The 25,001-nt window shown below is 52.9% G+C and overlaps 1 protein-coding gene across 2 annotated transcripts in view; it reads right to left on the reverse strand.

Annotated features, from left to right (window-relative positions):
• UHRF2 (ubiquitin like with PHD and ring finger domains 2) overlaps positions 1-25,001 on the reverse strand; it is a 1,897,232-nt gene that overhangs the window by 705,619 nt on the left and 1,166,612 nt on the right. For both annotated transcript variants that reach the window (XM_069625927.1, XM_069625926.1), the window contains exon 10: positions 20-126. In XM_069625927.1, coding sequence (XP_069482028.1) covers positions 20-126 — 107 coding nt within the window. The remainder of the gene's footprint in view (positions 1-19; positions 127-25,001) is intronic.

Here is a 25,001-nt window from a genome sequence, read left to right on the forward strand (position 1 = left end):
TGTCTGACTTGTAAATCACCTGTTCATGTGTGTTAATCTCTGGTCAAATGAATGCTCTCCGATTCTTTTATTCCCAGATAGATCTCTACCGCCGCTTCCTGTGTAAGTGAACTCCTCACCTCGATCCTGTATAAGAAGACAAAATGTTATAAAAAATTATAGACTCAGAACGTATCGGAGTTCCTGCCTGCACATCATTAGGGCCACAAAACCTCTGAATATTTCACTCTCATACAACAGAATCCCTTAGTTACTTTCTCTCCTTATACAGCCAAGTCCCCTGAAACTAATTCTTCATACGTTGGTGACGACAAAGCTTTGAATAACCACAACAACCACACACCTAAGTAAGTGGTGCCAATGGCGAAATTCACCTAGCACCCAACAGCGCCCGATAGTAAGGACTTTCACGCTTTTAGAGCTTGTGGGGTGGGGGGCTCAACAGAGGCTTCCTGTGACACAGCTTGCCCATGTTTCTTTGACCAATGCCCAGTGTGTACAAATCAAAAAGGGAAGCTGGGAATAAAGCCTTCATTCCATGCATGCTAAATGGCTAGAGAGGTGGGAGCTCTGAGAAAAATAAAACAAAGGAGAATCACAGAAGAACAAGTTATTTCTTACCTGGTAACGTTCTTTCGATGGGATGTTCCTCCGACGTATTCCCTATCTTAGATAATTTGTCTGCAGCTTGCTGGCCTCGGAATTTTTTTCTCTGTAGAGGAGGGCGCTGCGCATCGACATCCGCCGAGTTGGTGTCCCTCGACAACCACCGTATCTGCGCCGACGTCACCATGCCCATAAATAGCCACACGCGGCGTCCGTTGTTCATTTCCATTTTGTAGCATAAGATAAGTCTTGCATGAATTGGCTATTGACCTTGAAGGAGCGTGAGCTGCAACCACAAGGGAAGTATTACTGTGGGGATGGGAGGGGCGATAAGGAATACGTCGGAGGAACATCCCATCGAAAGAATGTTACCAGGTAAGAAGTAACTTGTTCTTCGAAGGGATTGTGTCCTCCGACGTATTCCTTATCTTAGATAGACTCCCATAGCAGTGACATGTAATTGGAGGTGGGAGTAAGAATGTCATGTATCCCTTTTAGGAATGGACCGAATGTAATACGGCTTTGCCAAATCTGGTCTCTTGACTAGCGGAGAAATCCAGGTTGTAAAATCTTGTAAATGTATGTGCGGACGACCATGTGGCAGCCGCACATATGTTTCGGACCGGTACCCCTCTTTGGAGGGCCGAAGAGGCTGCGATACCCCTTGTTGAATGAGCCCTAAGATTCTGAGGGGGCTCTTTCCCTGCCAGTTTGTAACATTCCAGAATGGCCAAAATAATCCACCTGGAAATGGTCTGTTTTGTTATGGGTAGTCCCAACTTGTGACCTGAGTAGCCTACAAACAGTTGGTCTGCTTGCCTAATCCTAGCCAATCTGCTGATGTAAAAGCTTAGAGCTTGCCTTGGGTCCAGCCTATGTAGCCTTTCTTCCTCTTTGCCCGGATGGGGAGGAGGGTAGAACGAAGGTAAGGTAATTTTCTGAGTGATGCGAAATTCAGAAACCACCTTTGGGAGGAAATTAGGCTTCACCTGTAGGACAACTTTCTCCTTATGAAAAATAGCCTGGGGGGTTTACAAGATAGAGCTTGTAATTCGCTCACCCTCCTAGCAGATGTTAGTGCTACTTATACGACAGATTTAAGAGTTAGAAATCTCAGCGAACAAGAGTGGAATGGTTTGAAGGGAGTACCCATTAGGAAATTTAAGACTAAATTTAAGTCCCATAAGGGAACTTGGAATGGTCTTGGAGGATAAACATTAGTTAATCCCTTGAGAAATTGTATTACTAAGGGTAGTTTGAAATACGATGGTTCCTCCGCAGTGCGCTTGAAGATTGATAGCGCCGCGAGATAGCCTTTTACAGTGCCAACTTGACGCCTGAGTTTACAAGTAGAGTAGAAACGATAACACCGTTGGTATACCGCATGAAAAAGGGTCGATATTGTTCTCTCTTCACCAGCTGCAAAATGTGTTCCAACGGCAGCGGTAAGACTTTGTTGCTGGCCTTTTGGCCGAAAGCAACACCTCCATGACGTCATCAGGGAGGTCCCAATCCTTGTACCACAACCTTTCAGAAGCCAAGCGTGAAGGTTGAGGGTTCTTATGTCTGGATGGAGAACCTGACCTCCCTTCTGCGAGAGAAGATTCTCTTTGAGTGGAAGACGGATTGGAGGGCAGATGGACATATCCAGAAGGTCCGGGTACCACGTTCTCCTGGCCCAGTCCGGGGCAATTAGGATCATGGTTTTCCGGAATCTTCTCAATCTCCTGATCATTTGAGGAATAACAGGGACTGGTGGAAACGCGTAAAGGAGTGGAAACTCCCAGTCCACCACGAACGCGTCCCATAGAGCTCTTCTCGGGGGAAATTCCCTTGAACAGAACAGATCGCACTTCCTGTTGGTACTGGTGGCGAACAGATCCACCTGAGGGGTTCCCCAAAAGGCGAAGATCTCTTGAAGGACTTCCTGAGCTAGCTCCCACTCGTGGGAGACTGTGCGCTGCCTGCTCAGAGCATCCGCTGTCAAGTTCTTCTCTCCGGCTAGGTGAACTGCTGATAGATTCCTTCCTGAATTGCCCAAACCAGAGCTGCATTGCCTCTTTGCACAGTGGCAGTGACCCTAAGCCTCCTCTTTTGTTGAGGTAGTGCATGGCCACCGTGTTGTCCGTCATTATCAGGACATTTCTCCCCTGTACTGATGGCAGGAAAGCTTTCAGCGCTAGTCTGATCGCTCTCAGCTCTAACAGGTTGATGTGTAGCCTGGACTCTGATGGAGACCAACGACCGCTGATGGTCAAGTCGTTGGCATGGGCTCCCCACCCCGTGAGTGAGGCGTCTGTGACTAGTGTTATCTCCGCCCATGGTTGCCAAAACAGTTCTCCTTTCAAGATGTTCTCTGGATAGGCCCACCATTGAAGGTCGTGGGCTACCTTGTCCGGAATCCGGAGGAGATCTGTAATTCTTCCTGAGTATTGTGACCACTGGGTTCTTAGTGCCCACTGGAGAGATCTCATTCTCAGGCGAGCCTCTGGCACAAGGAAGATGCAGGATGCCATGAGGCCTAGCAATCTCAAAAAGTCGACGGCCGGGAGATGTTGGGCATTTTGAAACTTGTTGACCATCTACAGAATATCTTGAGCCCTCACCTCTGGTGGCAAGGCTTTTCCCATGGAAGTGTCCAGGACCGCTCTGATGAACTGGAGTCTCTGTGATGGTATCATCTGTGACTTCTTTAAATTGAGGGAGAAGCCCAGTTTGTGAAGGAAGTGGCAGACATAATCTAGCTGGATCTGAGCTTGTTCCGAAGATACAGCTCTGATCAGCCAATCGTCCAGGTAGGGGTAGACGTGAATCCCTTCCCTCCTTAGACTTGCAGCCACTACCGACATTAGCTTGGTGAAGACCCTCGGGCGGAGGTCAGCCCAAATGGCAGAACTCGAAATTGATAATGAGAGATGCCAATTGAGAACCTCAGGTATTTCCTGTGTTTGAGATGGATTGGCACATGGAAATAAGCATCTTGGAGGTCCAGAGATACCAGCCAGTCCTGGATCTGGAGGGCCTGAAGGATCTGAGAGAGAGTTACCATCTTGAAGTTGTCCTTCCTGAGGAACTTGTTCAATTCTCGTAAGTCCAAGATAGGTCTCAGTCCTCCGTCCTTCTTCGGTATGAAAAAGTAGGGGGTGGGGGAGTACCAGCCCTTGTTCCTCTCCGCTACAGGTACCAGTTCTATGGCACCTTTCTCTAGCAGGTCTACAATTTCCTGCAAGAGGAGCGGATCTGGAACTTTTAGAGAGCTGTGCCCCGGTGGATGACTCTGAGGGATGCATAGAAAGGGTAGGCAGTAACCTTGGGCAACTGTCTCCAATGTCCAAGCATCTGACATAATAGCCCGCCATTCCGTCAGATGGTGAGTTAACCTGCCCCCTACAGGTGTTGTGTGGAAAGACCTCAGAGTGGTTTGGGGGCGGCTGATGCAGATGCCGAGGGTAAAGAGGCACCTGCTGCGGCCTTAGTACTTTTGACCCGTCCACCTCGGGTGGATCTCCTTTGGCCTCTTTGAGCCGGCTGTCCTCTGTCTTTCCCGAATGCGGAATAATAGCAAAAGGACTTTCCTCTCCCAGAGGTTCCTGAAGGGCAAAAAGGAGTTTGGCGGATTGCGGCTCCTAAAGATTGTGCTGCTGCTTTAGATGTTTGCAACTTTTCCAGACTGTCATCAGCCTTTTTACAGAATAAAGAAGAGCCATCAAAGGGCATATTCAAAAGACTGGCCTGTACATCTGGAGCAAAGCCAGACTTTCGTAACCACGAACCACGCCATGGCCCTGCTGATACTGTCAGCGGAATCGATGCCAGTTTGAAGAGATTCGCACATGGCATCCTTGCCATCTTTAATGATGTTAAGGAAGGCTTCCCTTTCATCTCCTTCCGGTATGCAGTCAGCCGCTGATGAAGCACACTCCCACAGTGTGTGACTGAACCTGGCGAGCGTACAAATGGCGTTGATGGATTTCAACGCCATACTACAAGCAGAAAAGACTTATTTTGCCATAGAATCGTACCTTTTGTCATCCGTGTCCTGTGGAACAGTAGGATAAGCGGCTCTGCTGCTTGATGAAGTTGCCGCTTGAACCACCAGGCTCTCTGGAGTCGGGTGTTTTGATAAATATTCAGGGTCAGCCGCAGCTACCCTATACTTGGCTGACAATTTTTTATTGACTGCAGGAATAACCTCAGGAGTTTCCCAATTTGATGACATTTTCCTTTGTAAAGCTGTATGGAAAGGGACCACTGGATCCTCCTGTGGACCTTTATCTAGTATGTCTGTAAGGTCATCCTGTCGAAAAACAGGTGAAGGCGCAGACCAACCCATGAATTCAATAATTCTTGCCATTAGGGGCCTATAGGGGGTTTCGGCATGTTCCCCTGGGTCTGGTTTGACAAATTTCACTTCTGGGGAAGTGTCCAATCCACTTGCCTCATGTAGGGATTCCTGTAGGTCTTTCAACCTTCTTTCCTCAGAGGTAAAATCCTCTGAAACAGGTGGTGTGGTCCTCTGCAGCCCGAAGGGTCTTTCTTGGTCAGAATCCTCCCCTTCTTCATAGATTGAAGATAATCTGGGGTACTCGGACCTCGGAAATGGTGTAAAACCCATTTCTAAAGCAGAAGGAGCCAAACTTGTCATTATTGGCCTATAAAACGTTGATGTCTTCGACGCCGATGTGAAAGGCTTCGAAGGCACCGAGAAAGGCGTCGAGAAAACTGGAAGAGGCCTCGAGGAACTCGAGAGGATCAGGATCCTACTCGAGGATGTCGACGACGTTCTCAGCGTCGTGTTGGAGGCTTTGGGTATAACTGTTGGCTGTGAAGTAGCCGTGGTTTTTTCTTTTATCAGCATCAATGTCGGCGTCGACAATGGCGTCGATTCGATCGACGCGTCAAAGAACCCTTCGACAACGGCGTTGATGGCGCCGATCCATGAGTCGAAGGGATCTTCGACGACAGCGTCGAAGATGGTGCCTTCCTACCCGATGGCCCGTGGCACTCTCGGGTGGACACTTTCGCCGGGTGCAACGACTCGGGCCGTTTCGATTTTTTGGGTTTTTCACCCAGGGTATCACCCTCAGCTGTCTTCGAGGGGGTCAAGGCCGCTTTCTCGAAGACGCTTAGCATTTTTTTCCTGAATTCCTCCCACTCAGTTTGAGAGCTGTGTTTTGTGGGGCAGGAGACCCTTTCTGGGGAAACAGAAGATGACGAGGAAGGGGATCTTCGACGTCTGTTTTTTGAGTGTCTAGATCTCGATGAGTGGTGAGAGCTACTTCGAGACCTAGAATGGGAATACTTTCTACGGCGAGGAGACGAATGCCTCGACTCGGCCGAAGAAACTTTCGAGGAGGTTTTGACTGACTTACCTCTCTCGAGCTTCCACTTGCGCTCCTTCAAGGCTTTCGCCGTCATGGACATGCAGTCCTCACACTCCGAACAATGGTGCTCGACTCCCAAGCACCACAAACAGATCCTGTGAGGATCCGTTATCGACATTTTCTTTCCGCAGTCTCGACATTTTTTGAAGCCGGGCCGCGGAGTCGTCGGTTCGGATGAAGAAGCCATCGAGTAGGAGTTGGTTTTATCGAGGAAATATAAGAGGTTTATCTGACTGAACTGAGCAACGATATTCCGAGGCCCCACGAATCGCGCAAAAACGGAACTGAGCAACGGATGCCGCGCGTGGCTACTTATGGGCATGGTGACGTCGACGCCGATACGGTGGCTGTGGAGGACACCAACTCGGCGGACGTCGACGTGCAGCGCCCTCTACAGAGAAAAAATTTCCAAGGCCAGCAAGCTGGAGACTAATTATCTAAGATAAGTAATACGTCGGAGGACACAATCCCTTCGAATACAGCTTACCACACTCTAAAGAGACAAATACATGCTTGGGCTGTGATCAGATCTCCTTAAAAGTTTGGCTGTGCTTAGCTTAGAGCTTTAATTGATGAGGTGTTTTTTTTGTCAAAACATTGGCCAGATTCATAAAGCATTTTGTGGGCAGCAAATGGACTAGGGCTGGGGAAAAAAGCAGCTGGTGGAAATTGCGCCAGATTCATGTAATTGCGAGAAAAAAAAGCCATTTGCGGGCAGCCTAAAGAAAATAAAGAACCCATGCAAAAATGGAGACAAGGGGGGTTCTACCTACAGAGGCATCCACTCTTCATATGCATAATAGATGTCTGGATGTGTGGAAATGGGGCATCTGACCTCAAACAAAAAGAAAAATATATGAAACAGGGAAATCTGCATGAGCAGATGTGTAGGGTGTTTCATGTCCTCCATGAAGATCTCAAGAACAGGTGTGGGTTTAAGGAGACTACAAGCCAACTTGGGCATTTCTGGGCAAAAAGCAAACTAGTAAACGGAGGCAAATCACAACACCAAAAGTTATTAATGAGGGGCGGGCTATTGAACGCTGGGGGTGGCGAGGGGGGGTGTTTACTTTGAGATGGCCCGCTAGGCGTAATCAGTAAATATCACTATTTAAGGTTTAGTTTACCAGGGGTATTGTAGACAGCAGTAACTCTGTAAATGGCCGCGAATGGGGTGCTCTGAATCACCAGGGGATTTTGGTGGGTCAACCGTTGAGGAAGCTGCTTACTGACCCAAAATTACACCAAGTAACACCAAGAGTACAGAGGTGAGTATCGCAGCAGTTGAGGAAAATATTGCATTAAGGCCCCTCTTCCATTGGCTAAGAATATGGTAGAACCCGGAGTGGATTTGAAAAAGAAATGTCCACAACGATATCCTGTCGCCTGAAAGGCCCGGGCGCAGTGTTATGGATGGAAGATGTAAAGGGAGCATTGGTAAATCTGGATAACAGGAACTCTTACTCCGGAGAAAAGGCTAAAAGGAAAATGTGCCCAATAGGAAGATTTGGAGATAAGTGTGTGGAAAAGGGTAGCCACAAGCTAGCTGTGCACATCAACTTGGAACCAAAGCTATCTATCTAAATTTTTTACATTTCTCTGTGGACTATTGTCTGTATAATCCTTTGAGGGAAGTCTGGACTTTAAGGTTGTCAAGTAGCTATTTACAGGTTTAAAATGGTTTTGGCAGTTTGAAAAATAGATTACAGTTACTTTTCAGCTACATTTCCAGACTCCATAAGCTAACCGCTTGGATGGTTATGTTAGCGCATTGTTGTCACTTATAGCTTGTGCTGCTTCTCAAAAGTCTACAGAAGCCCAAGTTTGGATGCAGAGACCACTTTTCCTCCTCAGTTTCCCATGACGCCAACCTTAGGACCATGTGGTAAACTGACTATAATAAAGGTTGGTTTGCCAAAATGGTCTCAGAATGGCGACTCAGACACAAACATATAATGTTAAGTTATTATTACCCTTTCAGTGTACAAACTTAAGCAAAATCGGTTATAATAGTGACAAACCGGAAAAGTAAGTGTCAGGATGAGCGTGCCTCCAAATGACACGATAATAGGGCCTCAGAGTGTCGGAGCATGAGGCAAAGGAAGGAACAAGTTACTTACCTATAACTGTTGTTCTCCAGCATGGGTCTGGCATAGATTCACATGCTCATGAATATTCCCCATCGTCAGGCTGGGAATCCTCGGTAAAGAAAAATCAGTATCAGTTTCGTTTCTGATCTGTCTTTCGTAGTAGTAACCAATCGCTGATCTCTGCGTCATACTGACCACAGCCAATGACTGCCCTCTCCCTAAGCCCCGCCTCTGGCGGCCATCTTCAGATTTGGTAGCACATGACGTGGCAGTATGACCAAGTGAAGAGCCGCAGAGGGGTAGGCGGGAGGGTTCGCATGTGAATCCATGCCAGACCCATGCTGGAGAACAACAGTTACAGGTAAGTAACTTGTTCCTTCTCCAGCATGGGGTCTGGCATGGATTCACATGCTCATGAATAAAAGAATACATAGCAGTACACACATGCACAACCACGGGAGGTGGCAAAGGCTCAACATTAAGCATTATATCCAAAACTCAACATTAAGCAATTCTTACCTCCTCACCAGGCTCACCTTAGGCGAACAGGTTGCGCAGCACTGCTTGGCCGACCCTGGACTCCTCCCTGGAATCCCGATCGACGCAGTAGAATTTCGTGAAGGTGTGCGTCGACCTCCACGTAGCAGCCCTGCAGATGTCCAGCAAGGGCACACCAGATAGGAACGCCGTGGTAGCTGCGATCGCTCTGGTGGAATGGGCTCTCGGACGGCCAGGCAGCGGTCGGTTTGTGTCACAATGCCCGCTCCCGGGGAGCCGGCTCAGGCCCTGCGTCCCCGAAAGCGGACATCAAGTCCCCGGGGAAGGTCCCAGCAACCCCTTATAGGGGCCCTTTGGACAGCGTCCTGGCGCCTATGGCGCCAGGCTCATAGAAAATGTCAGTCCTGGCGCCGTAGGCGCCAGGCTCATTATGAAAGTGTTTGGGTGCACTTACCTGATGCAGACCATGCTGCAGAACCCCGGCCTCCTTGAGGCCTGAAAGGAACTACTTTACCTGTGGGACTCATTTACCACCCGGGCGTGGTCGGGGAAGGATACATACCTGATTGGAGGAAGGACACATTCTAGGAACTTCTTCCAAGGCTATTTAAACCACACCCGATCAGCCACACGTGCTTCGCGTTGTTCTGCATCTAGCAGCTGGACGCTCACCGTGTCTGCTCCTGCATCTTGACTTCTGCCACACCTGCCAGCATCCTGAATCACCTGCAAAGGAAGGGAACAAGAGAACAGAAGAAGGAAAAGGCCTCACCTGCTAAATCTGCATCCCAGAGACATTTCGCCGACAATCCTGAAAAGGAAGACATTTATTTTTAAAAGCACATCGCATCAATCGCTGCAGCGCCGCATTCTACTCACCTTTACAGGGCGCCTCCATGTTCAGCAGCGACCATCCGGATTCGCAGTCGCGCCCCCGCGCCTAGGGAGAAAAAGACAAGAACAAAGGTGAGAGAAAGAAGGGAAAAGGGAAGCTAAAACTCCATGTCAAGACTTACCTGTTGGGTCATTCCCTTTTCATTGCGGGTCCGCGCCGCATCCAGGCATTTTCGGACCCCGGCCCCTAAGGGGAAAAAAGACATCAGCGTTAATGAGTGAATGAAAAGACATTACCAAAACACTCATTAAAGACTTACCTGATTTCCACAAGGATTTCACCGCTCACCTCGGGTCGGTGCCTGTTTCCACAAGGATTTCACCGCTCACCTCGGGTCGGTGCCTGTTCCCCGGCATTCCGTACCCCGGCCCCTATGGGGAAAAAGACACTAGCATTAGAACATTAATGCATGGACACAATGGGAACCACTTATAGAAAAAACTTACCTGGAAGCCAAGCAAGTTTGGTTCTCACCCATCTGAAAATCCAGTGACGTAACTGGATACCAACGCGCCCCTGCATCAGAAGCAGGATGGAGAGCTCGTCCTTCCAGACCCTAAGGTGAGACGCTACGGGGAAGCACAGAAGGGTTTTGAGGAGGGTGAGAGGGGTAAGTGGGAGGCCGATTGCATTACCCCGCAGACAGTTAACCCCCTATTCTCACCTACAGAAGGATACTTCTGCGAGTCAGACAAGCCAGATCTGGGGCCCGGTCCAGTCCGTCTTCCGAACCCTGCGCATCACCTTAGACGAGGTCACAGCAGCGCGAACCAGGCCAGCGCCCCCGTGGGAGTCAGGTGAGCGTTACAGTTTGCCAACCGATGACAGTACATGATACTGCCGGAGAGCCATCTGGAAATGGAGGCCTTCGAGAGAGCCTTCCCCTGATTGACAGGTCCAAAGTTCACAAAAAGTTGTGACGTCTTCCGAAAACACTTTGTGCGGTCCACGTAGAACTTCAGCGCTCTAGCCACATCCAGCGAGTGCAAAGTCCTTTCAGCCGGCGACGAAGGCGACGGGAAAAAAACAGGCAACACCAAGGGTTTGTTGAGGTGGAAGTCCGACGGCACCTTGGGCATGACAGAGGGGTGCGTCCTAAGCACTACCCTCGTGTCGTGAAAAGTCAAGTACGGGGGCTTGCAGGAAAGGGCCTGGATCTCTCCCACCCGTCGTGCGGAGGTGATGGCCACAAGAAACGCTGTTTTCCACAACAAGAACTTCAACGGAGCCGAGTGCAGAGGCTCGAACGGAGGTCCCATGAGCTTGGTCAGCACCACGTTGAGCTCCCACGCCGGGGCCAGAGCCTTCACCGGCGGGAACGATCTGAACAGTCCCTTCATGAATTCTTTCACCAGACGATGAGACCACAAAGACGTCCGTCCCGTGGTTCTGGTGTATCGGGAGATCACAGCAAGATGAATCTTGATGGACGCGTGCGCCAGTCCAGCCTTGGCCAGCGTCAGTAGGTACGGCAGTACTTGGGGAGCCGTAATCCGTAGAGGGTTAATCTTCTGTGCGTGGCACCAGACAGAGAACCTCTTCCATTTGTGTCCATAGCATTTAAGAGTTGAGGACGCCCTGGCCTTTGCAAGAACCTCTCTGCAGTCGGCCGGTATGTCGTAGCCTCCAAACTCTAACGCTGCAGGAGCCAGGCCTGCAAGTTCAGCGACTTCGGGTCGTGATGGAGGATGGCGCCTCCTTCCCTGGAGAGAAGATCCGCGTCCACTGGCAGCTTGATTGACGGGGACGCTGACAAATCCAGAAGGTCCGGGAACCATATCTGCCTCGGCCACGCAGGTGCGACGAGGATCATCCTGCACCGTGACCTCTTGAGCTGGTTGATGAGCCGGATCAGCAACGGCAATGGAGGGAAGGCGTATAGAAACAGGCCCTCCCAGGGGAACGAGAAAGCATCACCCATGCTACTCGGCTGGGGAAACCTGCTGGCGAACCTCCGGCACTTGGAGTTCGTCGCAGTCGCGAACAGACCCATCTGGGGTGTGCCCCACCATCAGAAGAGGCGGTCCACTAGATCCTGTCGTAGTTCCCACTCGTGGCACGAGCGCAGCTCTCTGCTGAGCGAGTCGGCAATGGTGTTTTTTATTCCTGCCAGATGAACCGGCACCAGAAACATCCCTTGGGCGACGGCCCAATGCCACAGATCCTGCGCCTCCTTGGACAGGGCTGGGAATCTGGTACCGCCCTGCTTCCTGATGTAGAACTTGGTGGTGGTGTTGTCGGTGAAGATCCTCACCACCTTGCCCTTGAGGGACGGAAGAAAGGACCTGAGGGCCCAAAACACTGCACGGAGCTCCAGGACGTTGATATGGAGGGACTTCTCCGTCGGAAGCCAAAGGCCTCTCGCGTGCAGATTTTCGGTGTGCGCTCCCCACCCTTCAAGGGAGGCATCCGTGGTCACTGTCTTCTGGTGGCCGGGGGTCTGGAAGTCCATGCCCGCCGTCAGATACGCGCGGGTGCCCCACCACCGGATCGCTCGTCATAAACTCTGGTCGAGTGTGATCCTCTCCTCGAAGCTGCCCGTCGTCTGGATCCAGCGCGCGTCCAGGAACTCCTGCAACGGGCGCATCCGGAGCCTGCACAGGCGGATGAGATAAATGCAAGAAGACATCATTCCAAGGAGGGACTTTAAGGACCTCACCCTGGCCGCGTCCACAACCAGCATCCGCTGCACCTTGCCCAAGATGGCCCTCGTCCTTTCCTCCGACGGAGAGGCCAGAAGCGACACTTTGTCGAGCTTCGCTCCCAGAAACAGTGTGTCTTGCGCGGGCACCAGGTGAGACTTGGCGTAGTTTATGGAGAATCCCAGGTCCGTGAGTAGTTGGACGGTCCTTGCCGTGTGCTCCACGGCGAGCTCCTTCGTCTTCGCTCGGATGAGCCAGTCGTCCAGGTAGGGGTAGACGTGGATCCCCTCTAGGCGCAGCCGCGCCACCACCGGTGCGAGGCACTTGGTGAACACCCTGGGTGCCGACCTCAATCCGAAGGGAAGGGCTCTGAACTGGTAGTGACGCCCTTGGACCACGAATCTGAGACACTTTCGGTGTCCCTTTAGGATGGGGATATGGAAGTAGGCATCCTCCAAATCCAACGACGACAGGAAATCGCCCTCCTCCAGTTGACCCAGGACGTGTTGGAGGGTGACCATCCTGAACTTCTGTGCCTTGATGAATTTGTTCAGTCGTCGTAGGTCCAGGATGGGACGCCATCCTCCCGTCTTCTTCTTCACGAGGAAGTATCTTGAGTTAACTCCGGAGCCCCGAAGCCTCTTTGGGACGAGCTCAATGGCGCCCTTCCTGAGCATCGCCCTTACCTCCAAGAGAAGATGAGGGGTGTGATGTTCCTTCCTGGCCACATGGGGGAACCGCGGGCACCTCTTTAGAAACTCGAGCGCGTGACCCTGAGCCAGGGCGTCCAGCACCCAACGGTCGGTGGAGATGGACTCCCACACGCTGACAAAGCTCGCCAGCCAGCCTCCCACCGGGGAGCTTCGGTGGGGGCCCGACCCCACGGCCGGTTCAGTCCTGCTTCGACGAGGCTTTGCCGCTTTGTCCTCCTTGGCGACGACGGCGGGGTCCGCCCGACTTGCCTCGTTCCCTGTAGGCTTCCTGTGACGACGAACGGGCCGCTTGACGATAGGTGGAAAATCCGCCGCTGGAACCCTTGGAGGCACCCTGTTTGCCTCCGCCGCTCCGAAAGGGCGGCCGTCGTTGCTGGAGAACACCAAGAGCCCGGGCCGTCTCCATATCCGCCTTGATGGCTTGTAGGGAATCGTCCACTGTTTTCCCAAACAGGTTGCTCCCGTCAAACGGCATGTCCAAGACTCTGGTCTGCACGTCCTAACGGAAGTCAGTAGCCTTGAGCCATCCACGCCGCCTAAGGCACACGCCGTTGCCCAACTGGCGAAATCCAGTGTCCGCGATGTCCGTCGCTATCGTAATGGCGTGGTCCGACGCCACTTCTCCTTCCTGCAAGATCTCTAGGGCCTCCGCCCTCTTGTCGTCTGGTAGGAAGTCCAGCAGGGGGGCGAGTTTGTACCACAACTCCCTGTCGTAGCGGGCTACGATAGCCAAGGCGTTGGCAGCCTTAATCGTCGTCGCTGCCGATGAGATGACTCTGCGTCCCATCGTGTCCAATTTCTTTCCCTCGCCGTCCGACGGGGACGTTGACGTAGAGGCTGCGCGCCCCCCCCGCTTTCTCCCTGGCCGCCGCGGAGACGACCGAGTGCGGGGTCAGCTGTGCCCGAAGGCACAAGGGGGCCGCGTCCGGGACCCGGTACTTCTTCTCGTACCAATCCCTTCTAGCCGGCGTTGTGGATGGGTTCTTGAGGAGGGCGAGGCCCTCATCCCAGATATCGTCCAGTAGAGGTACAGCGAGGACCGTCTTCCTCTTGGTCTCGCGCCGTTGATAAAGGAAACCTTCCTTCTTCTTCTCTTCCGGGCAGAGCTGGAAAAGCTCAGATGCCCTGGCGATCATGGCGTGAAACGATCCAATCTTGTCGGGCGGGGAAGCCCGGGTGGGAGGGGACGACGGGAGATCCTCGTCGTAAACCTTGTTGTCAGTACCCGTCGCGGCCGTGTCAGTCCCCGTATCATCCCCACGTGTCGTGGACGGGGAGGAGGGCTGAGCAGGGCGCGAAAGTTGAAAAGGAGGCGGAGGATGAATCCTTCTTCTCTTAAGAGGTGGGCTCCCAGAAGGGCCTGGCTCCGGGTCCCCCGTCGGGAGCGGTTCCTCCGTTGGTGGTAACGGCAGTCTCGTCCTTATCTCCGAGCATAAGGACTGTATAGCCAACAAAATGGCCGCCGAGTTGTCTTGCGGCACTGGTTGAGGGGGTTCCGACGGGCGATCAGGAGCCCCGTCGGCACCCTCGACGTTCTCGTCGTCTCCCACGTCAGGGTCCCTCCCGACAGGATGGTCTTCTTCCATGCCAGCGCCGTGGCCTAAGACTTCGATCAGCTCCTCCTCAGAGGTTGAGGCCGAATCCACGACGACCTCCTGCCCCCCCTTTTTCTTCTCCGTCGGAGGTTTCACGGGGGTCCTGTCGATGGGCATGAAAGAGGACTCCCTCCGCGGTGGCAGGGAGATTCTGGGCCCGGAGGTCGCCACCACTGGTGTAGCCTCCACAGGCTGAGCCAGGGCCGCCGCGACTGTCTCGATAGAGGCCTTGGCCGGATGGATCAAGGCTTTCACCACCTTAGGTGCGCTCACCGCCTTCTCCTTGGGGGGAGGGTCACCACCTCGCTCCCCCTCCCATGGGGCCTTCAAGCACGACTGGGGTCTCTCCAGGAGCTTCACCGGGTGCTCGGCCTTCCTCTTACCCGAGCCAGAGTGTTGGCTCGTGGTTGATGGCGCCGGGGAGGATGCGCCCTGCTTGGCGCCTGTAGAGCCCGACCGTTCGGCGCTCCCGGTGCCAGCAGACTCGTGGTGCTTGGCCTTCTGTTGGACCCCCATCGCCGGGGCGCCCTCAAAGGTCTTAGAAGACCGCTCGGACTTCTTCTTCTAGCCTGACGGGCTCTTTCCTTCCAGCCAGTTGGCGAGACGCTGATGGCGGTCCTTCATGGTCCGCTCCGACATATTGCCGCAAAACGCACAGTCTTTCTCCACGTGCGTCTTGTCTTCATGCAGGCAGTAAAGGCAAAGGGAGTGTTCGTCCTCCTTAAAGACATTCTGAAGCTGGCATCCAGGGCAGACACTGAACAGCTTTCTGGGTGTCGAGCTTCCCTTCTCCTGGGCCATGCTCGAGAAGGGCCTGAGAAACTTCTGGAGTCCTCCTAAAAATCTGAAGATGGCTGCCAGAGGCGGGGCTTAGGGAGAGGGCAGTCATTGGCTGTGGTCAGTATGACGCAGAGATCAGTGATTGGTTACTACTACGAAAGACAGATCAGAAACGAAACTGATACTGATTTTTCTTTACCGAGGATTCCCAGCCTGACGACGGGGAATATTCATGAGCATGTGAATCCATGCCAGACCCCATGCTGGAGAAGGTGCAGTAGGTCAACAGAACAGGGTCCTCCCGACTTACTCCAAATGGGGGTTCCATGGAAGCAATAGTCAGCATAATCAATTTCCAGAAACAACTCAAACAATCCAAGGGAAGTGAAGGCCAGAAAGTAGTGTTTCAAAATTCCTCTAAGATGTAACAAAAGATAAAAGGTAACATTAAATAAATGTCATCAGCGGCCACCAGGCGGGGCGCGTGGATGGAGGACTCTTGAACGTGCTCCTCCGTGGCCCAGACCCCTAATTTGTGTTGTGGTGCTTCCCGCACACACGCGGGTTTCCGTGAGCCCCCTCCCTCCACAGACCTCACTCAGACACATCCGTGTGGTGTGGTAACGCCCCCTTTATTTATACTGCATGCGGCGGAGTGCAACGTCACTCCGCCACGTGTGTGCAGCCCTTAAAGGGGCAGCATCACACTCCTCCTTTTTCATAACAAAACTGATGAACAAAGGATAACTAACTACTACACAATCAAATTCACTGCACACAGACCCCGGAGCCCCTTTAATAGCAGCCACCCGGGTCCCCGGGACATTCAGGAGTCCCACACACAATCTTATTCCAACACGTAATCGGTGAGACGGGCAGGTTTTCCTCGCCCAGTCCTCTGGGGGTACCTCCTGCCAGCGTCTCTGCTCAGAGTCCCTTCACCAGCCAGCTCCCGGGCCGGGTAGCCGGGGAGGCACATCAAGCCACATGGAGCTACTTGCCAGCTGGGCGCCGGTTCAGTCCTTGATTCTCCTAGCCGTTTGAAGAAGCTAGCATTGCGTGTCACTGAGGTGTTTCCATCGGAGGCGGTCACCATTGACCCTTTTACTGCCATTGCGTCCAAGGGTTCCGGCTCGTAGGTCAAACACAACTTCCCTTGAGGGTGTAGGTTCCACACCAGCACCTCGTCCCTGGGTGCCAGCCTCTGTGGTCTAAGTCCTCTCCGAATGTTTTCATGCGCAGTTCTTTGTTGTCAATCACAGTGGGCAACCGATCACTAATCTCTGGCAGCAGGTCTCGTGGGCACCGTTGGAACATTGCCTCCGCCGGGGCCACCCCTGTGGATGGGAAGTGATGCGGTATCCTCTCAGGAATTTGTACAGTGCCCTTTTCAGGCACTTGCCTTCCCCTTGGGCGATGCGAAATACCTTATTGAGAGTCTGCATCATCCTCTCCGCTTCCCCGTTGGCTCTCGGCCAGAGTGGAGTTACTTTGCGGTGGTGCACGCCGTACTCCTCCATCAGCCCAGTGAAACTCTCGCCCTGGAAGGGCAGGTCATTTCCGAGCAGAGGACCGTGGGCAGTCTGTGAGTGGCAAATGTTTTCTCAATTGCAACCACCACCTTGTCAAATGCCACCGACTCAATGAACTCTACCTCTGGGTAGCAGGACCACTTGTCGACTACCACCAGGAAGTGGGTGCCCCTTGATGTGGACCCAAAGTCTGCGTGGACCACCTCCCACGGTTTGGACCCTCTCGGCATGGTCTCAATTTCAGGCTCTCTCTGGGCGGGGGACGTCGCCTGGCACCACACACAGGACGCCACAAACTCTTTCACCCTTCGTTCAAGATCGTAGGCATGTTTTTGTCTTCGCCGTGCCTTGGTGTCCTTGATGTGCCAGCATGATCATCTGCTGTGTCTGACTCTGGGGAATGACAATGCGGTCCCCTCTTAACAGCAGGCCATTCTCAGAAAAGGTCAGCTCCCCCCTCACTCTCCACCATTGCTGCCGTATAGATTTGGCCTTCTGAGTTCTGGCCACCAGGGAGTCTATGACCATTCGCCATGAGTCTTGTTGAATGGCTGCCTTGAGTATCTGGAAACAGTCGTCCTCCCCAAATGCCTGTTTGAGTTCTTTCACCGGCACAGAGTTGGGTGTCGCACCCCTCACCACTAGCTGCACGTGTTCGTCGACCCGCTAGTCTCTTCTCGTGGGTGTCTTGACAGATAATCTGCTGTGTTATTGATTCCTGGCCTATACACCAGCGACACACCATATTCTAACAGTGCCAGCATCCACCGTTCTATTCTGGCCGGAGGTTTGGACGATGAGCCCGCCAGTATGGTCTGTGTCCACAGTCACGGGTCGTCCCATAGAGTTGTAAATGGCGGCAGCCCCACAAATCAGCCAGAGCCCCCCGCTCAATTTGGGAGTACCGTTGTTCAGTCTGCTGGCATACGCAATGGGACAGACCTCTTGGTTGGTCTCTATCTGTGTCAGGAATGCCCCCAGGCCAAACGGACTAGCGTCCACCACTATTTCAGATTCCAGGGCAGGATCGAAAAATGCCATTATGTCTTCTGCCATGAGGGCTCCTTCAATGTCATCGAAGGCCGCCTGCTCGAGTGGGCCCCACTGCCAGGCCATGTCTTTTTTTGTGAGGGTTCTGAGGGGCTCTGATCTTGATGCCAGTTTTCTGATGAAACGCCCACAGTATGTGACCATTCCGAGGAAACTCCTCACTTCCGAGACGTTTTCGGGGGCTTGGGCCTCCATGATGTCCTTTGCCTTGCGTTGATCAGGAGACACCCTACCAGCCCTGAATACAACACCAAAGAATTCAATGGTGGTCCTGAGGAACTCGCACTTATGCAGGTGCAGGATCAGGCGTTCGAAAGTCTTAGCCAGCTTGACTGGGTGTTCCGATTACGACTTAGCAAACACAAGGATGTCATCGCTGATGTTTAGGACGCTGTCTAGATCTGCCAGCGCCCCACGGATGATATTCTGAAATACTTCAGCCGCTGATGACACCTCAAAGACTCAGCCTTTTGTATCTGTAGAGATCCCTGTGGGTAGTGAAAGTTGTTATTTACCTCGACTCGGGGTGTAGCATCACCTGATGGTACCCTGCACGGTGGTCAAGCTTCGAGAAGAAACAGACACCCTGTAGTTCTGTAATGATGTTGTCAATTCTGGGCGTTAGGTGTCGCTCCCTCTTAATAGCCTTGTTCGGCAGGCGCATGTCCACACATATGCGTACCAAGTCCGGTTGTTTCGGTTTCCGTGCTACTAGAATCGGAGACACCATTGGTGTTGGGCCTTCCACCTTCTCTATTATGTCCAACCTGACCAAATTGTCCAGCTCCTTGTCCACCATCTCTCTTAGATGAAAGGGGACTCGTCAGTGTTTGAGGGCAATAGGTTGGACCGAGTCGTCTATGTGTAGCTTCACAGGCTCGCCAACCATTCGCCCCAATCCCTTCAAAGAGAACTGCATGTTTCTCCAGGAGTACCTGAATGTCATCAACGTATACAGAATACGCAAAGGTGACTATGCCCAGTGCCTCTGCCGCCGACAGCTCAGCAGGTTGTTGCTGCTGACAGGCATCACGTAGAACCGGGCTCTTATTGCGGACCCACCATGTTTCACGTCTGCAATGAACACTCCGTCCAATGGGATGGGGTCTGTGCCTCCAAAGGTGAAAATCAGAGCCTTGGCGTGGTCATGCTGGGTGGGCACACCATGGCGTCAGTGTTCTGGAGCCATGACATTCACCGATGCCCTAGTGTCTACCAGGACAGGAACAGAGGAGTCATTCACTAGCATCTGGCATCGAGGTTGCCTCCTTATCTTCGCTCTCAATACACGCACGCTGGAAACAAAGAATACATTTTCCTCTTCCTCCTCTTCTTCCTGATCCTGGGCTGGCTTGTCCTCTGCCTGATCAACTTGAGCAACATTGGATGGGCGCTGCTGCCGGAAGAACCCGGCCCTCACCGGGCCTTGAGGGACCACCACTGGAGTAGTGGCTCTGCACATTCTTGCATAGTTGTCGGCACCACCACACCTGCTGCACGTCAAACATCTTCTGCCTTGCTGGAGCGTACCCCGGCCTCCATGCGGGACGCCCGCAGATCGGAAACCTCCTGGCACCGCCCCAGCTCTAGGATACGTGGAAGGGTGATGCCGGGTTCCCCCAGGACTTCAATCAATTTGCCAGACATGCACCCCTGGATCAGCTGCTTCCTGATCATAGTCTCTGGATCCACCCATGCACATGGCACCGCCAACCTTCTCAACTGCCCATAGAAAGTGTCTAATGTCTTATCATCTTTCTGGCGTGCTGCCCCCATAAAGAACCTCTCATAGTCTGTGTTTGCCAGGGGGAGGAAATAGTCATGGAGAGCATACTTCGCTGCCACATATGAGACATCACGATGTTGAAGTGACAAGAATACCTCATGCACCGCCGGCCCAGCACAGTACAGCAAAGTGGCCAACTTGCTGTCAACATTAGTCTCCATCGTGGCTCGGAAATACAATCCTAGTCTATCCATCCACATCTTCCAGCATGGCCCCAGGCTCGAAGGTGCACCTGAGATATCAAACTCAGGCATTGATGGTAGCGCACCTGGGGGTCTCCTACCTAGTTGTTGTGGTGCAGCCATTGCTGGGGGCTGTGCTGGAGGTTGGACTGGTGGTATGGGAGGCTGTGCTTGGGGTACAGCAGGTATTCCAGGGGGCTGTACTGGAGGTTGAACAGCCGCTACAGGGGTTGTGACTGAGGTTGTGCAGGGGGCTGTGCTGGGGGTTGGACGGGTGCTTGAAGGGCTTGCGCTTGAGGCTGACCTTGATCTGGTTGCTGTTGAGGTGCCGCCTGTCCAACGCCATCCATTGCACAGAGCGCATAAGCACCCTTGTATTAGCACACAAAGGCCGCAACTCAAGTCCCTCTTCTTGTATGCAGTATGAAGTTCACCAACCCCTTGACCAGCTGGATCCCAGAATGTCCACTGTATGTTGACAGGAGGACGTCACCACCAAACTCGCCGTGTTTGTTTCAACCATGTGGGTGAGAGTCCCAAAAATGGAGCCAGGTGGGCCCAGAGTCTGTCCTACCAGCTTAGCAGGCCTCCCCGGGATCCACCATTCACTTGATAAAAATATGCAAATTCTTCATCCAAAACCACAGCATGTGGTATAAGCAGCCTTCCGCTGCTAAGCGTTCCAAAAATTGGCCCTGGATGGCCTCTAGATTCATCAGAATCGAAGCTGCAACCTTTCTGGGCCTGGTCACAAAATGGCCGATGAGCGCATGGTCTGCACCCTTCCCTGCGGCATGTTCGGACGGTGCGGATGTTATTAAAACAAAACAAAAAAATCATTGCCGATGTCACCCCCTGGCCCGGGATGCAGTCCCACCTTCGTCGCTTCTGTTGTGGTGCTTCCTGCACACAAGCGGGTGTCCGTGAGCCCACTCCCCCCACAGACCTCTCTCAGACACATCCGTGTGGTTCGGGCTCCCCAGTAGCTCTAAGCGGCCAGGAACACCCCCTTTATTTATAATGCACGCGGCGGAGTGCAACATCACTCTGCTGCGTGCGTGCAGCCCTTAATGGGGCAGCATCACAATTTGTGAGGGTGCCCCCACTTGCGCCCTCCAACACGGGGCCATAGCCCAGGCAAGGACATCTGACCCAAGGGGCTCCCAATGAGCCGAAACCCAGAGAAAATTGGTTCATCAGAACCCTGGAAACAGCGTCGTCCCTCACTGCCGGGAAAACTAAACTGAATTCGAGGCCCCTGATGGTGGCTGCCCGCACCACCACACAGGGGAGACGCCCAGAGAAGGGCGGTTGCATTGCAGGGGCTGGGGCCCTGAAGCCCCCACCCGCTCTAAAGAAAAGCTGAGGAGTGTTGTCCCCTGGAGGGGCAGGGTGTCCCTCGACATGCGGACTCCTGCTGTGTCCCGCATCCAGCGGTCGCGGCCGTGCCGGGAGCCCCTGGTTCCACTGGGGGGACCCCGGAGGCCGGGGAAAGAGAGCTAAAGTCACTACCTGTGCAGGGGCACGGAGGCTCTGGTACCTTCGCGCCCGGAGGTGTGGGGGGTGAACTGCGACTCACCATGGTCCCGGAACACAGAGGACCAAAAGGCGCCCGGAGTCCCTGGGCACCATAGGTGAAGTGACAGCTGGCAGGAGACAGGAGTGAACAGCCTGCAGTGTGAGGGCACCCTCCTGAGGGGCATGTGCCCACCCTGCAAACGTAGAAAAGAATCCACTGCAACAGCGAGGAGGAAATCTTGGCACCTGGGAGCAGTGTTTTCCCCTGGGCCTGGGACACAGCTGTGGAAGAGAACTCTGGGCTGCGGAGCGGCCCCTGGGAGAACCATGTGATTGGAGTGCTGACTCCTGTATTGGGGTGCACACAGGCGCCGAGGGTAAACTGGAGATCCTGTCAGTGTGCTTTTTTGGCGCGCTGGGCCCTGAAGATAAGGAGGCGAAGTGACACAGGAGAGGGGGAGAGGAAATCCTCGGGACGTGGGGAGGTCCACGACGGGGCCTTAAATGTGCAGGGGGCCGTTACGCAGGTGTGTGGCCCCCAAATTCGGGGCATATGCATGTCTGCCTCGGCCCCATTGAAGAAGACATAGGACCCCTGGATGGGTAGGTTGGTGGCCCTCCAGTGTATGGACATATCTCTCTGGACACTGATGTGGCCCGCCATGCTCGGAAAGGCCAGAGTGCCCTTTGTGACCACAACAGATACCCTCCCCCGGCAGCATCTCTTGAGGACGACAGGCAATTGCTGGGATCTATCGGTGGTCAACCACAGACAGGGGGGTGTGTCCCTGAGGGCCCACATTTCGGGGAGGCGTTCTACCTGGACGTAGTAGTGCATGGAGCCTAGAGCCTGACTAGCTGAGTTCACATACATGGGCACAAGAGAAAGCATTGACTACAGCAAAGAGAGGGCGGGGAGCCAAGACTCGATGGCAACCAAGAAGTACGTAGCCTTGCTAGTGGAAGAAATAAGGGTCATGAGGGCCGACATCAGGGGGAAAGTTGATAAGATCAATGTCAGGCTTGACAAGATGGAGGAGAGGTTACAAGAGGTAGAACACAACCAATCCTTGCTGGACACCCTGTCAACCCATATGGACTTAAGGTTGGGTGAAATAGAGAGAAGGGAATCACAAAAGGAGTAACAACCTCTGGTTTTTCAGGGTCCTGGAGAAGGAGGGGAGACGGAAAGGGATCTCAAGAGAATAATCCACGAAATTACGAAACTCCTCTTTGACGATGACTCGACTGACAAAACAAAAATCGAGAGAGTACATAGAGCTGGTGGACTGTCTGGAGGCCCGAGATCAGTGTTGGTGTGCTTTCACAACTACCCAGACAGGCTTAAGATCTTGGAGAAGGCGAAAGGGCTGGTGATGTTGGGTACGGCAAGGGTCACTATATTCCAGGATCTGTCCTCCCTCACCCTTGCAAAGAGGCGGCTGTGCCTACCCCTGACAAAGTGGCTGAATGGAAAAGGGGTGCGCTACAGATGGGGATTTCCGGTCTCCATTTCTTATGAACTTGATGGGCAGAAGTATAGGCTCACAACAGAGGAAGAAATCACTAGAGCCACGAGAGAGAGCGGAGGAGACAGGCTGGCGAGTCAAGGGTCCGAAGAGGAAAAAAATCCTGGGCTCTAGGAAATGTATGAAGCTCAACTCCTCCGGCTCGGGGTCTAAGAGAGTTCCAGAAAGTTTAAAAGTTTTAAAAGGTTTGGCTGTGTGGTGTTTGTTGGAGTTGGGGGCACCAGACAGTGAGGTGCAAAGAGCAGGGGCCAGGGTTTTTCAGGCCTGTTTGGTGGCTCAGACTCGCCTAGTCATGGTAACTGGGAGGGACCGAGCGATGTGGGGGATCAAGGGGGAAGGGGATGAGGGGAGGAGGGTAGGGGGTTAAGGGTTGAAAGAGATGGCTCTTGAAATGTTCACCAGCGTAATTGGGCTCGAGTGTAGGGGGCTCGCTTTCTATGTGGAGAATCCCTATGACACAGGTCTTGCTTATGGCTGCGATAGGGGGAATCGGTAAGGGTGACAGTCTCTGTGTATGGACATTGAATGTTAAGGGGCCAAACTCCCCAACAAAGAGGTCACTGGTCGCCAGAGAGTTTAAGAGCTCAGGGATTGATGTGCTATTCCTGCAGGAAACTAGATACCAGATGCGACAAATGAAGGTCTCCTCTGGCCTTATAGGTGAGGAATACCAGGGGGTGGTTGGGAATTTCCAGGAAGGAAGGTGTTGGAATTCTGGTACGGAAAAGCCTCCGGATGGAGGTCACAAAGAGATAGTCAGACACAGATGGGAGGGCCCTGCTGATATCGGGTCTATCCAGAAAATAAGGGTTACCTTTGCAACAATGTATGCCCCAAACCAGAGTCAGAAGAGCTTCCTGCAAAGGACAGTAGAAGAAATAATGGGTGAGGCCCAAGAGTACCTTCTACTTGAGGGGGGGGGGGGACATCAATGTCTGGATGGAGGCAACTATGGATAGGCAGGCTAGGCGCGAAGGAAATTGTGAAACTCAGGGATGGGGAAACGTGGAGCTCAGTATGGCCATGGAGCTCTATGATCTGAGGGATATCTGGAGGCAGTTACACCCGCAGGAGAGGGGGTTCACTTTCTATTCCGCCCTACACGGTACCCTCACGAGAATAGCCTACCTGGATGTATCAAGGGACCTATGGTAGGTAATAGCAGACTTAGGGATTCCCCCAATCCCGTGGTCAGACCACGACATGGTCTTGGCAGATATCAACTGGGAGGGATTATGCCCCAGGAACTCCAAGTGGAGATTTAATGAGTCATTGTTGAAGGACCCAGTATTTAAAGAAGAAATGGAGAACAGAATTGGAGACTTTTCCATCATTAATGACACAGGGGAGGTGAGAAAGGGCATGGTATGGGGCGCTGCTAAAGCCACGTAGAGGGGAATCCTGATCGGAGAGGGGATCGTAAGACAAGGGATTGTGCACTCATAGAGAAAGAGTTACGGGATAAAATGGTAGTCCTGGAAAGGCTCGCTCAGAAATTAACCGCAGATTGACAGGACCGCCGCCTGGAAGTTCATGGCCTGAGAGAAGAATTTTAATTATTGGAAGAGGGGAAGATAGTCGGTAACCTACAGTTTCTTAAACAGATATTTTATAAGAAAGGAGATAAGGCTGGCGACCACCTGGCTGGGCGGTTGCGGGGGCAGCGGGCCGTAAATTGGGCGACTGAGACGAAGGGAAGGGATGGTAGTGGAATAGCCATGGGGAAGGCACCTATGAGGACGGTTTCACCCCAGGCTTCTATAAAACCTTCATGGCGATCCTGCTCCTCTTCCTGATGCTACTTTTCAATGATATAATGGAGACAGGGAGAGCACCTGACTCCTTTGCCCAAGCCCTCATTACGGTGATACCTAAAGAGGGCAGGGACCTTAGGTCTTGTGGTTACTATCGCCCAATCTCAATCCTAAACAATGACACCAAAATCTATGCCAGTGTCCTTGCGGCAAGACTGGAGGGCCACTTACCCAAATTGGTTCATTCCGACCAAGTGGGTTTTGTGGCGGGACGCCAGGGAGCGGACACCATGAGAAAAACATTGCACCTAATAAACGAGGTCCGGGGCATGCAAGGGGACCCTACTCTTCACTCGGTAGACGCGGAGAAGGCGTTTGATAGGGTGGAATGGGGCTTTCTAGAGAGGGTTCTTTCAAAGATAGGACTGGGCGAGAGATTCCTCCGGG

Source organism: Ambystoma mexicanum, chromosome 6p (genome assembly GCF_040938575.1).
Source record: "Ambystoma mexicanum isolate Mex_15411 chromosome 6p, UKY_AmexF1_1, whole genome shotgun sequence".
Taxonomy (NCBI): Eukaryota; Metazoa; Chordata; class Amphibia; order Caudata; family Ambystomatidae; genus Ambystoma; species Ambystoma mexicanum.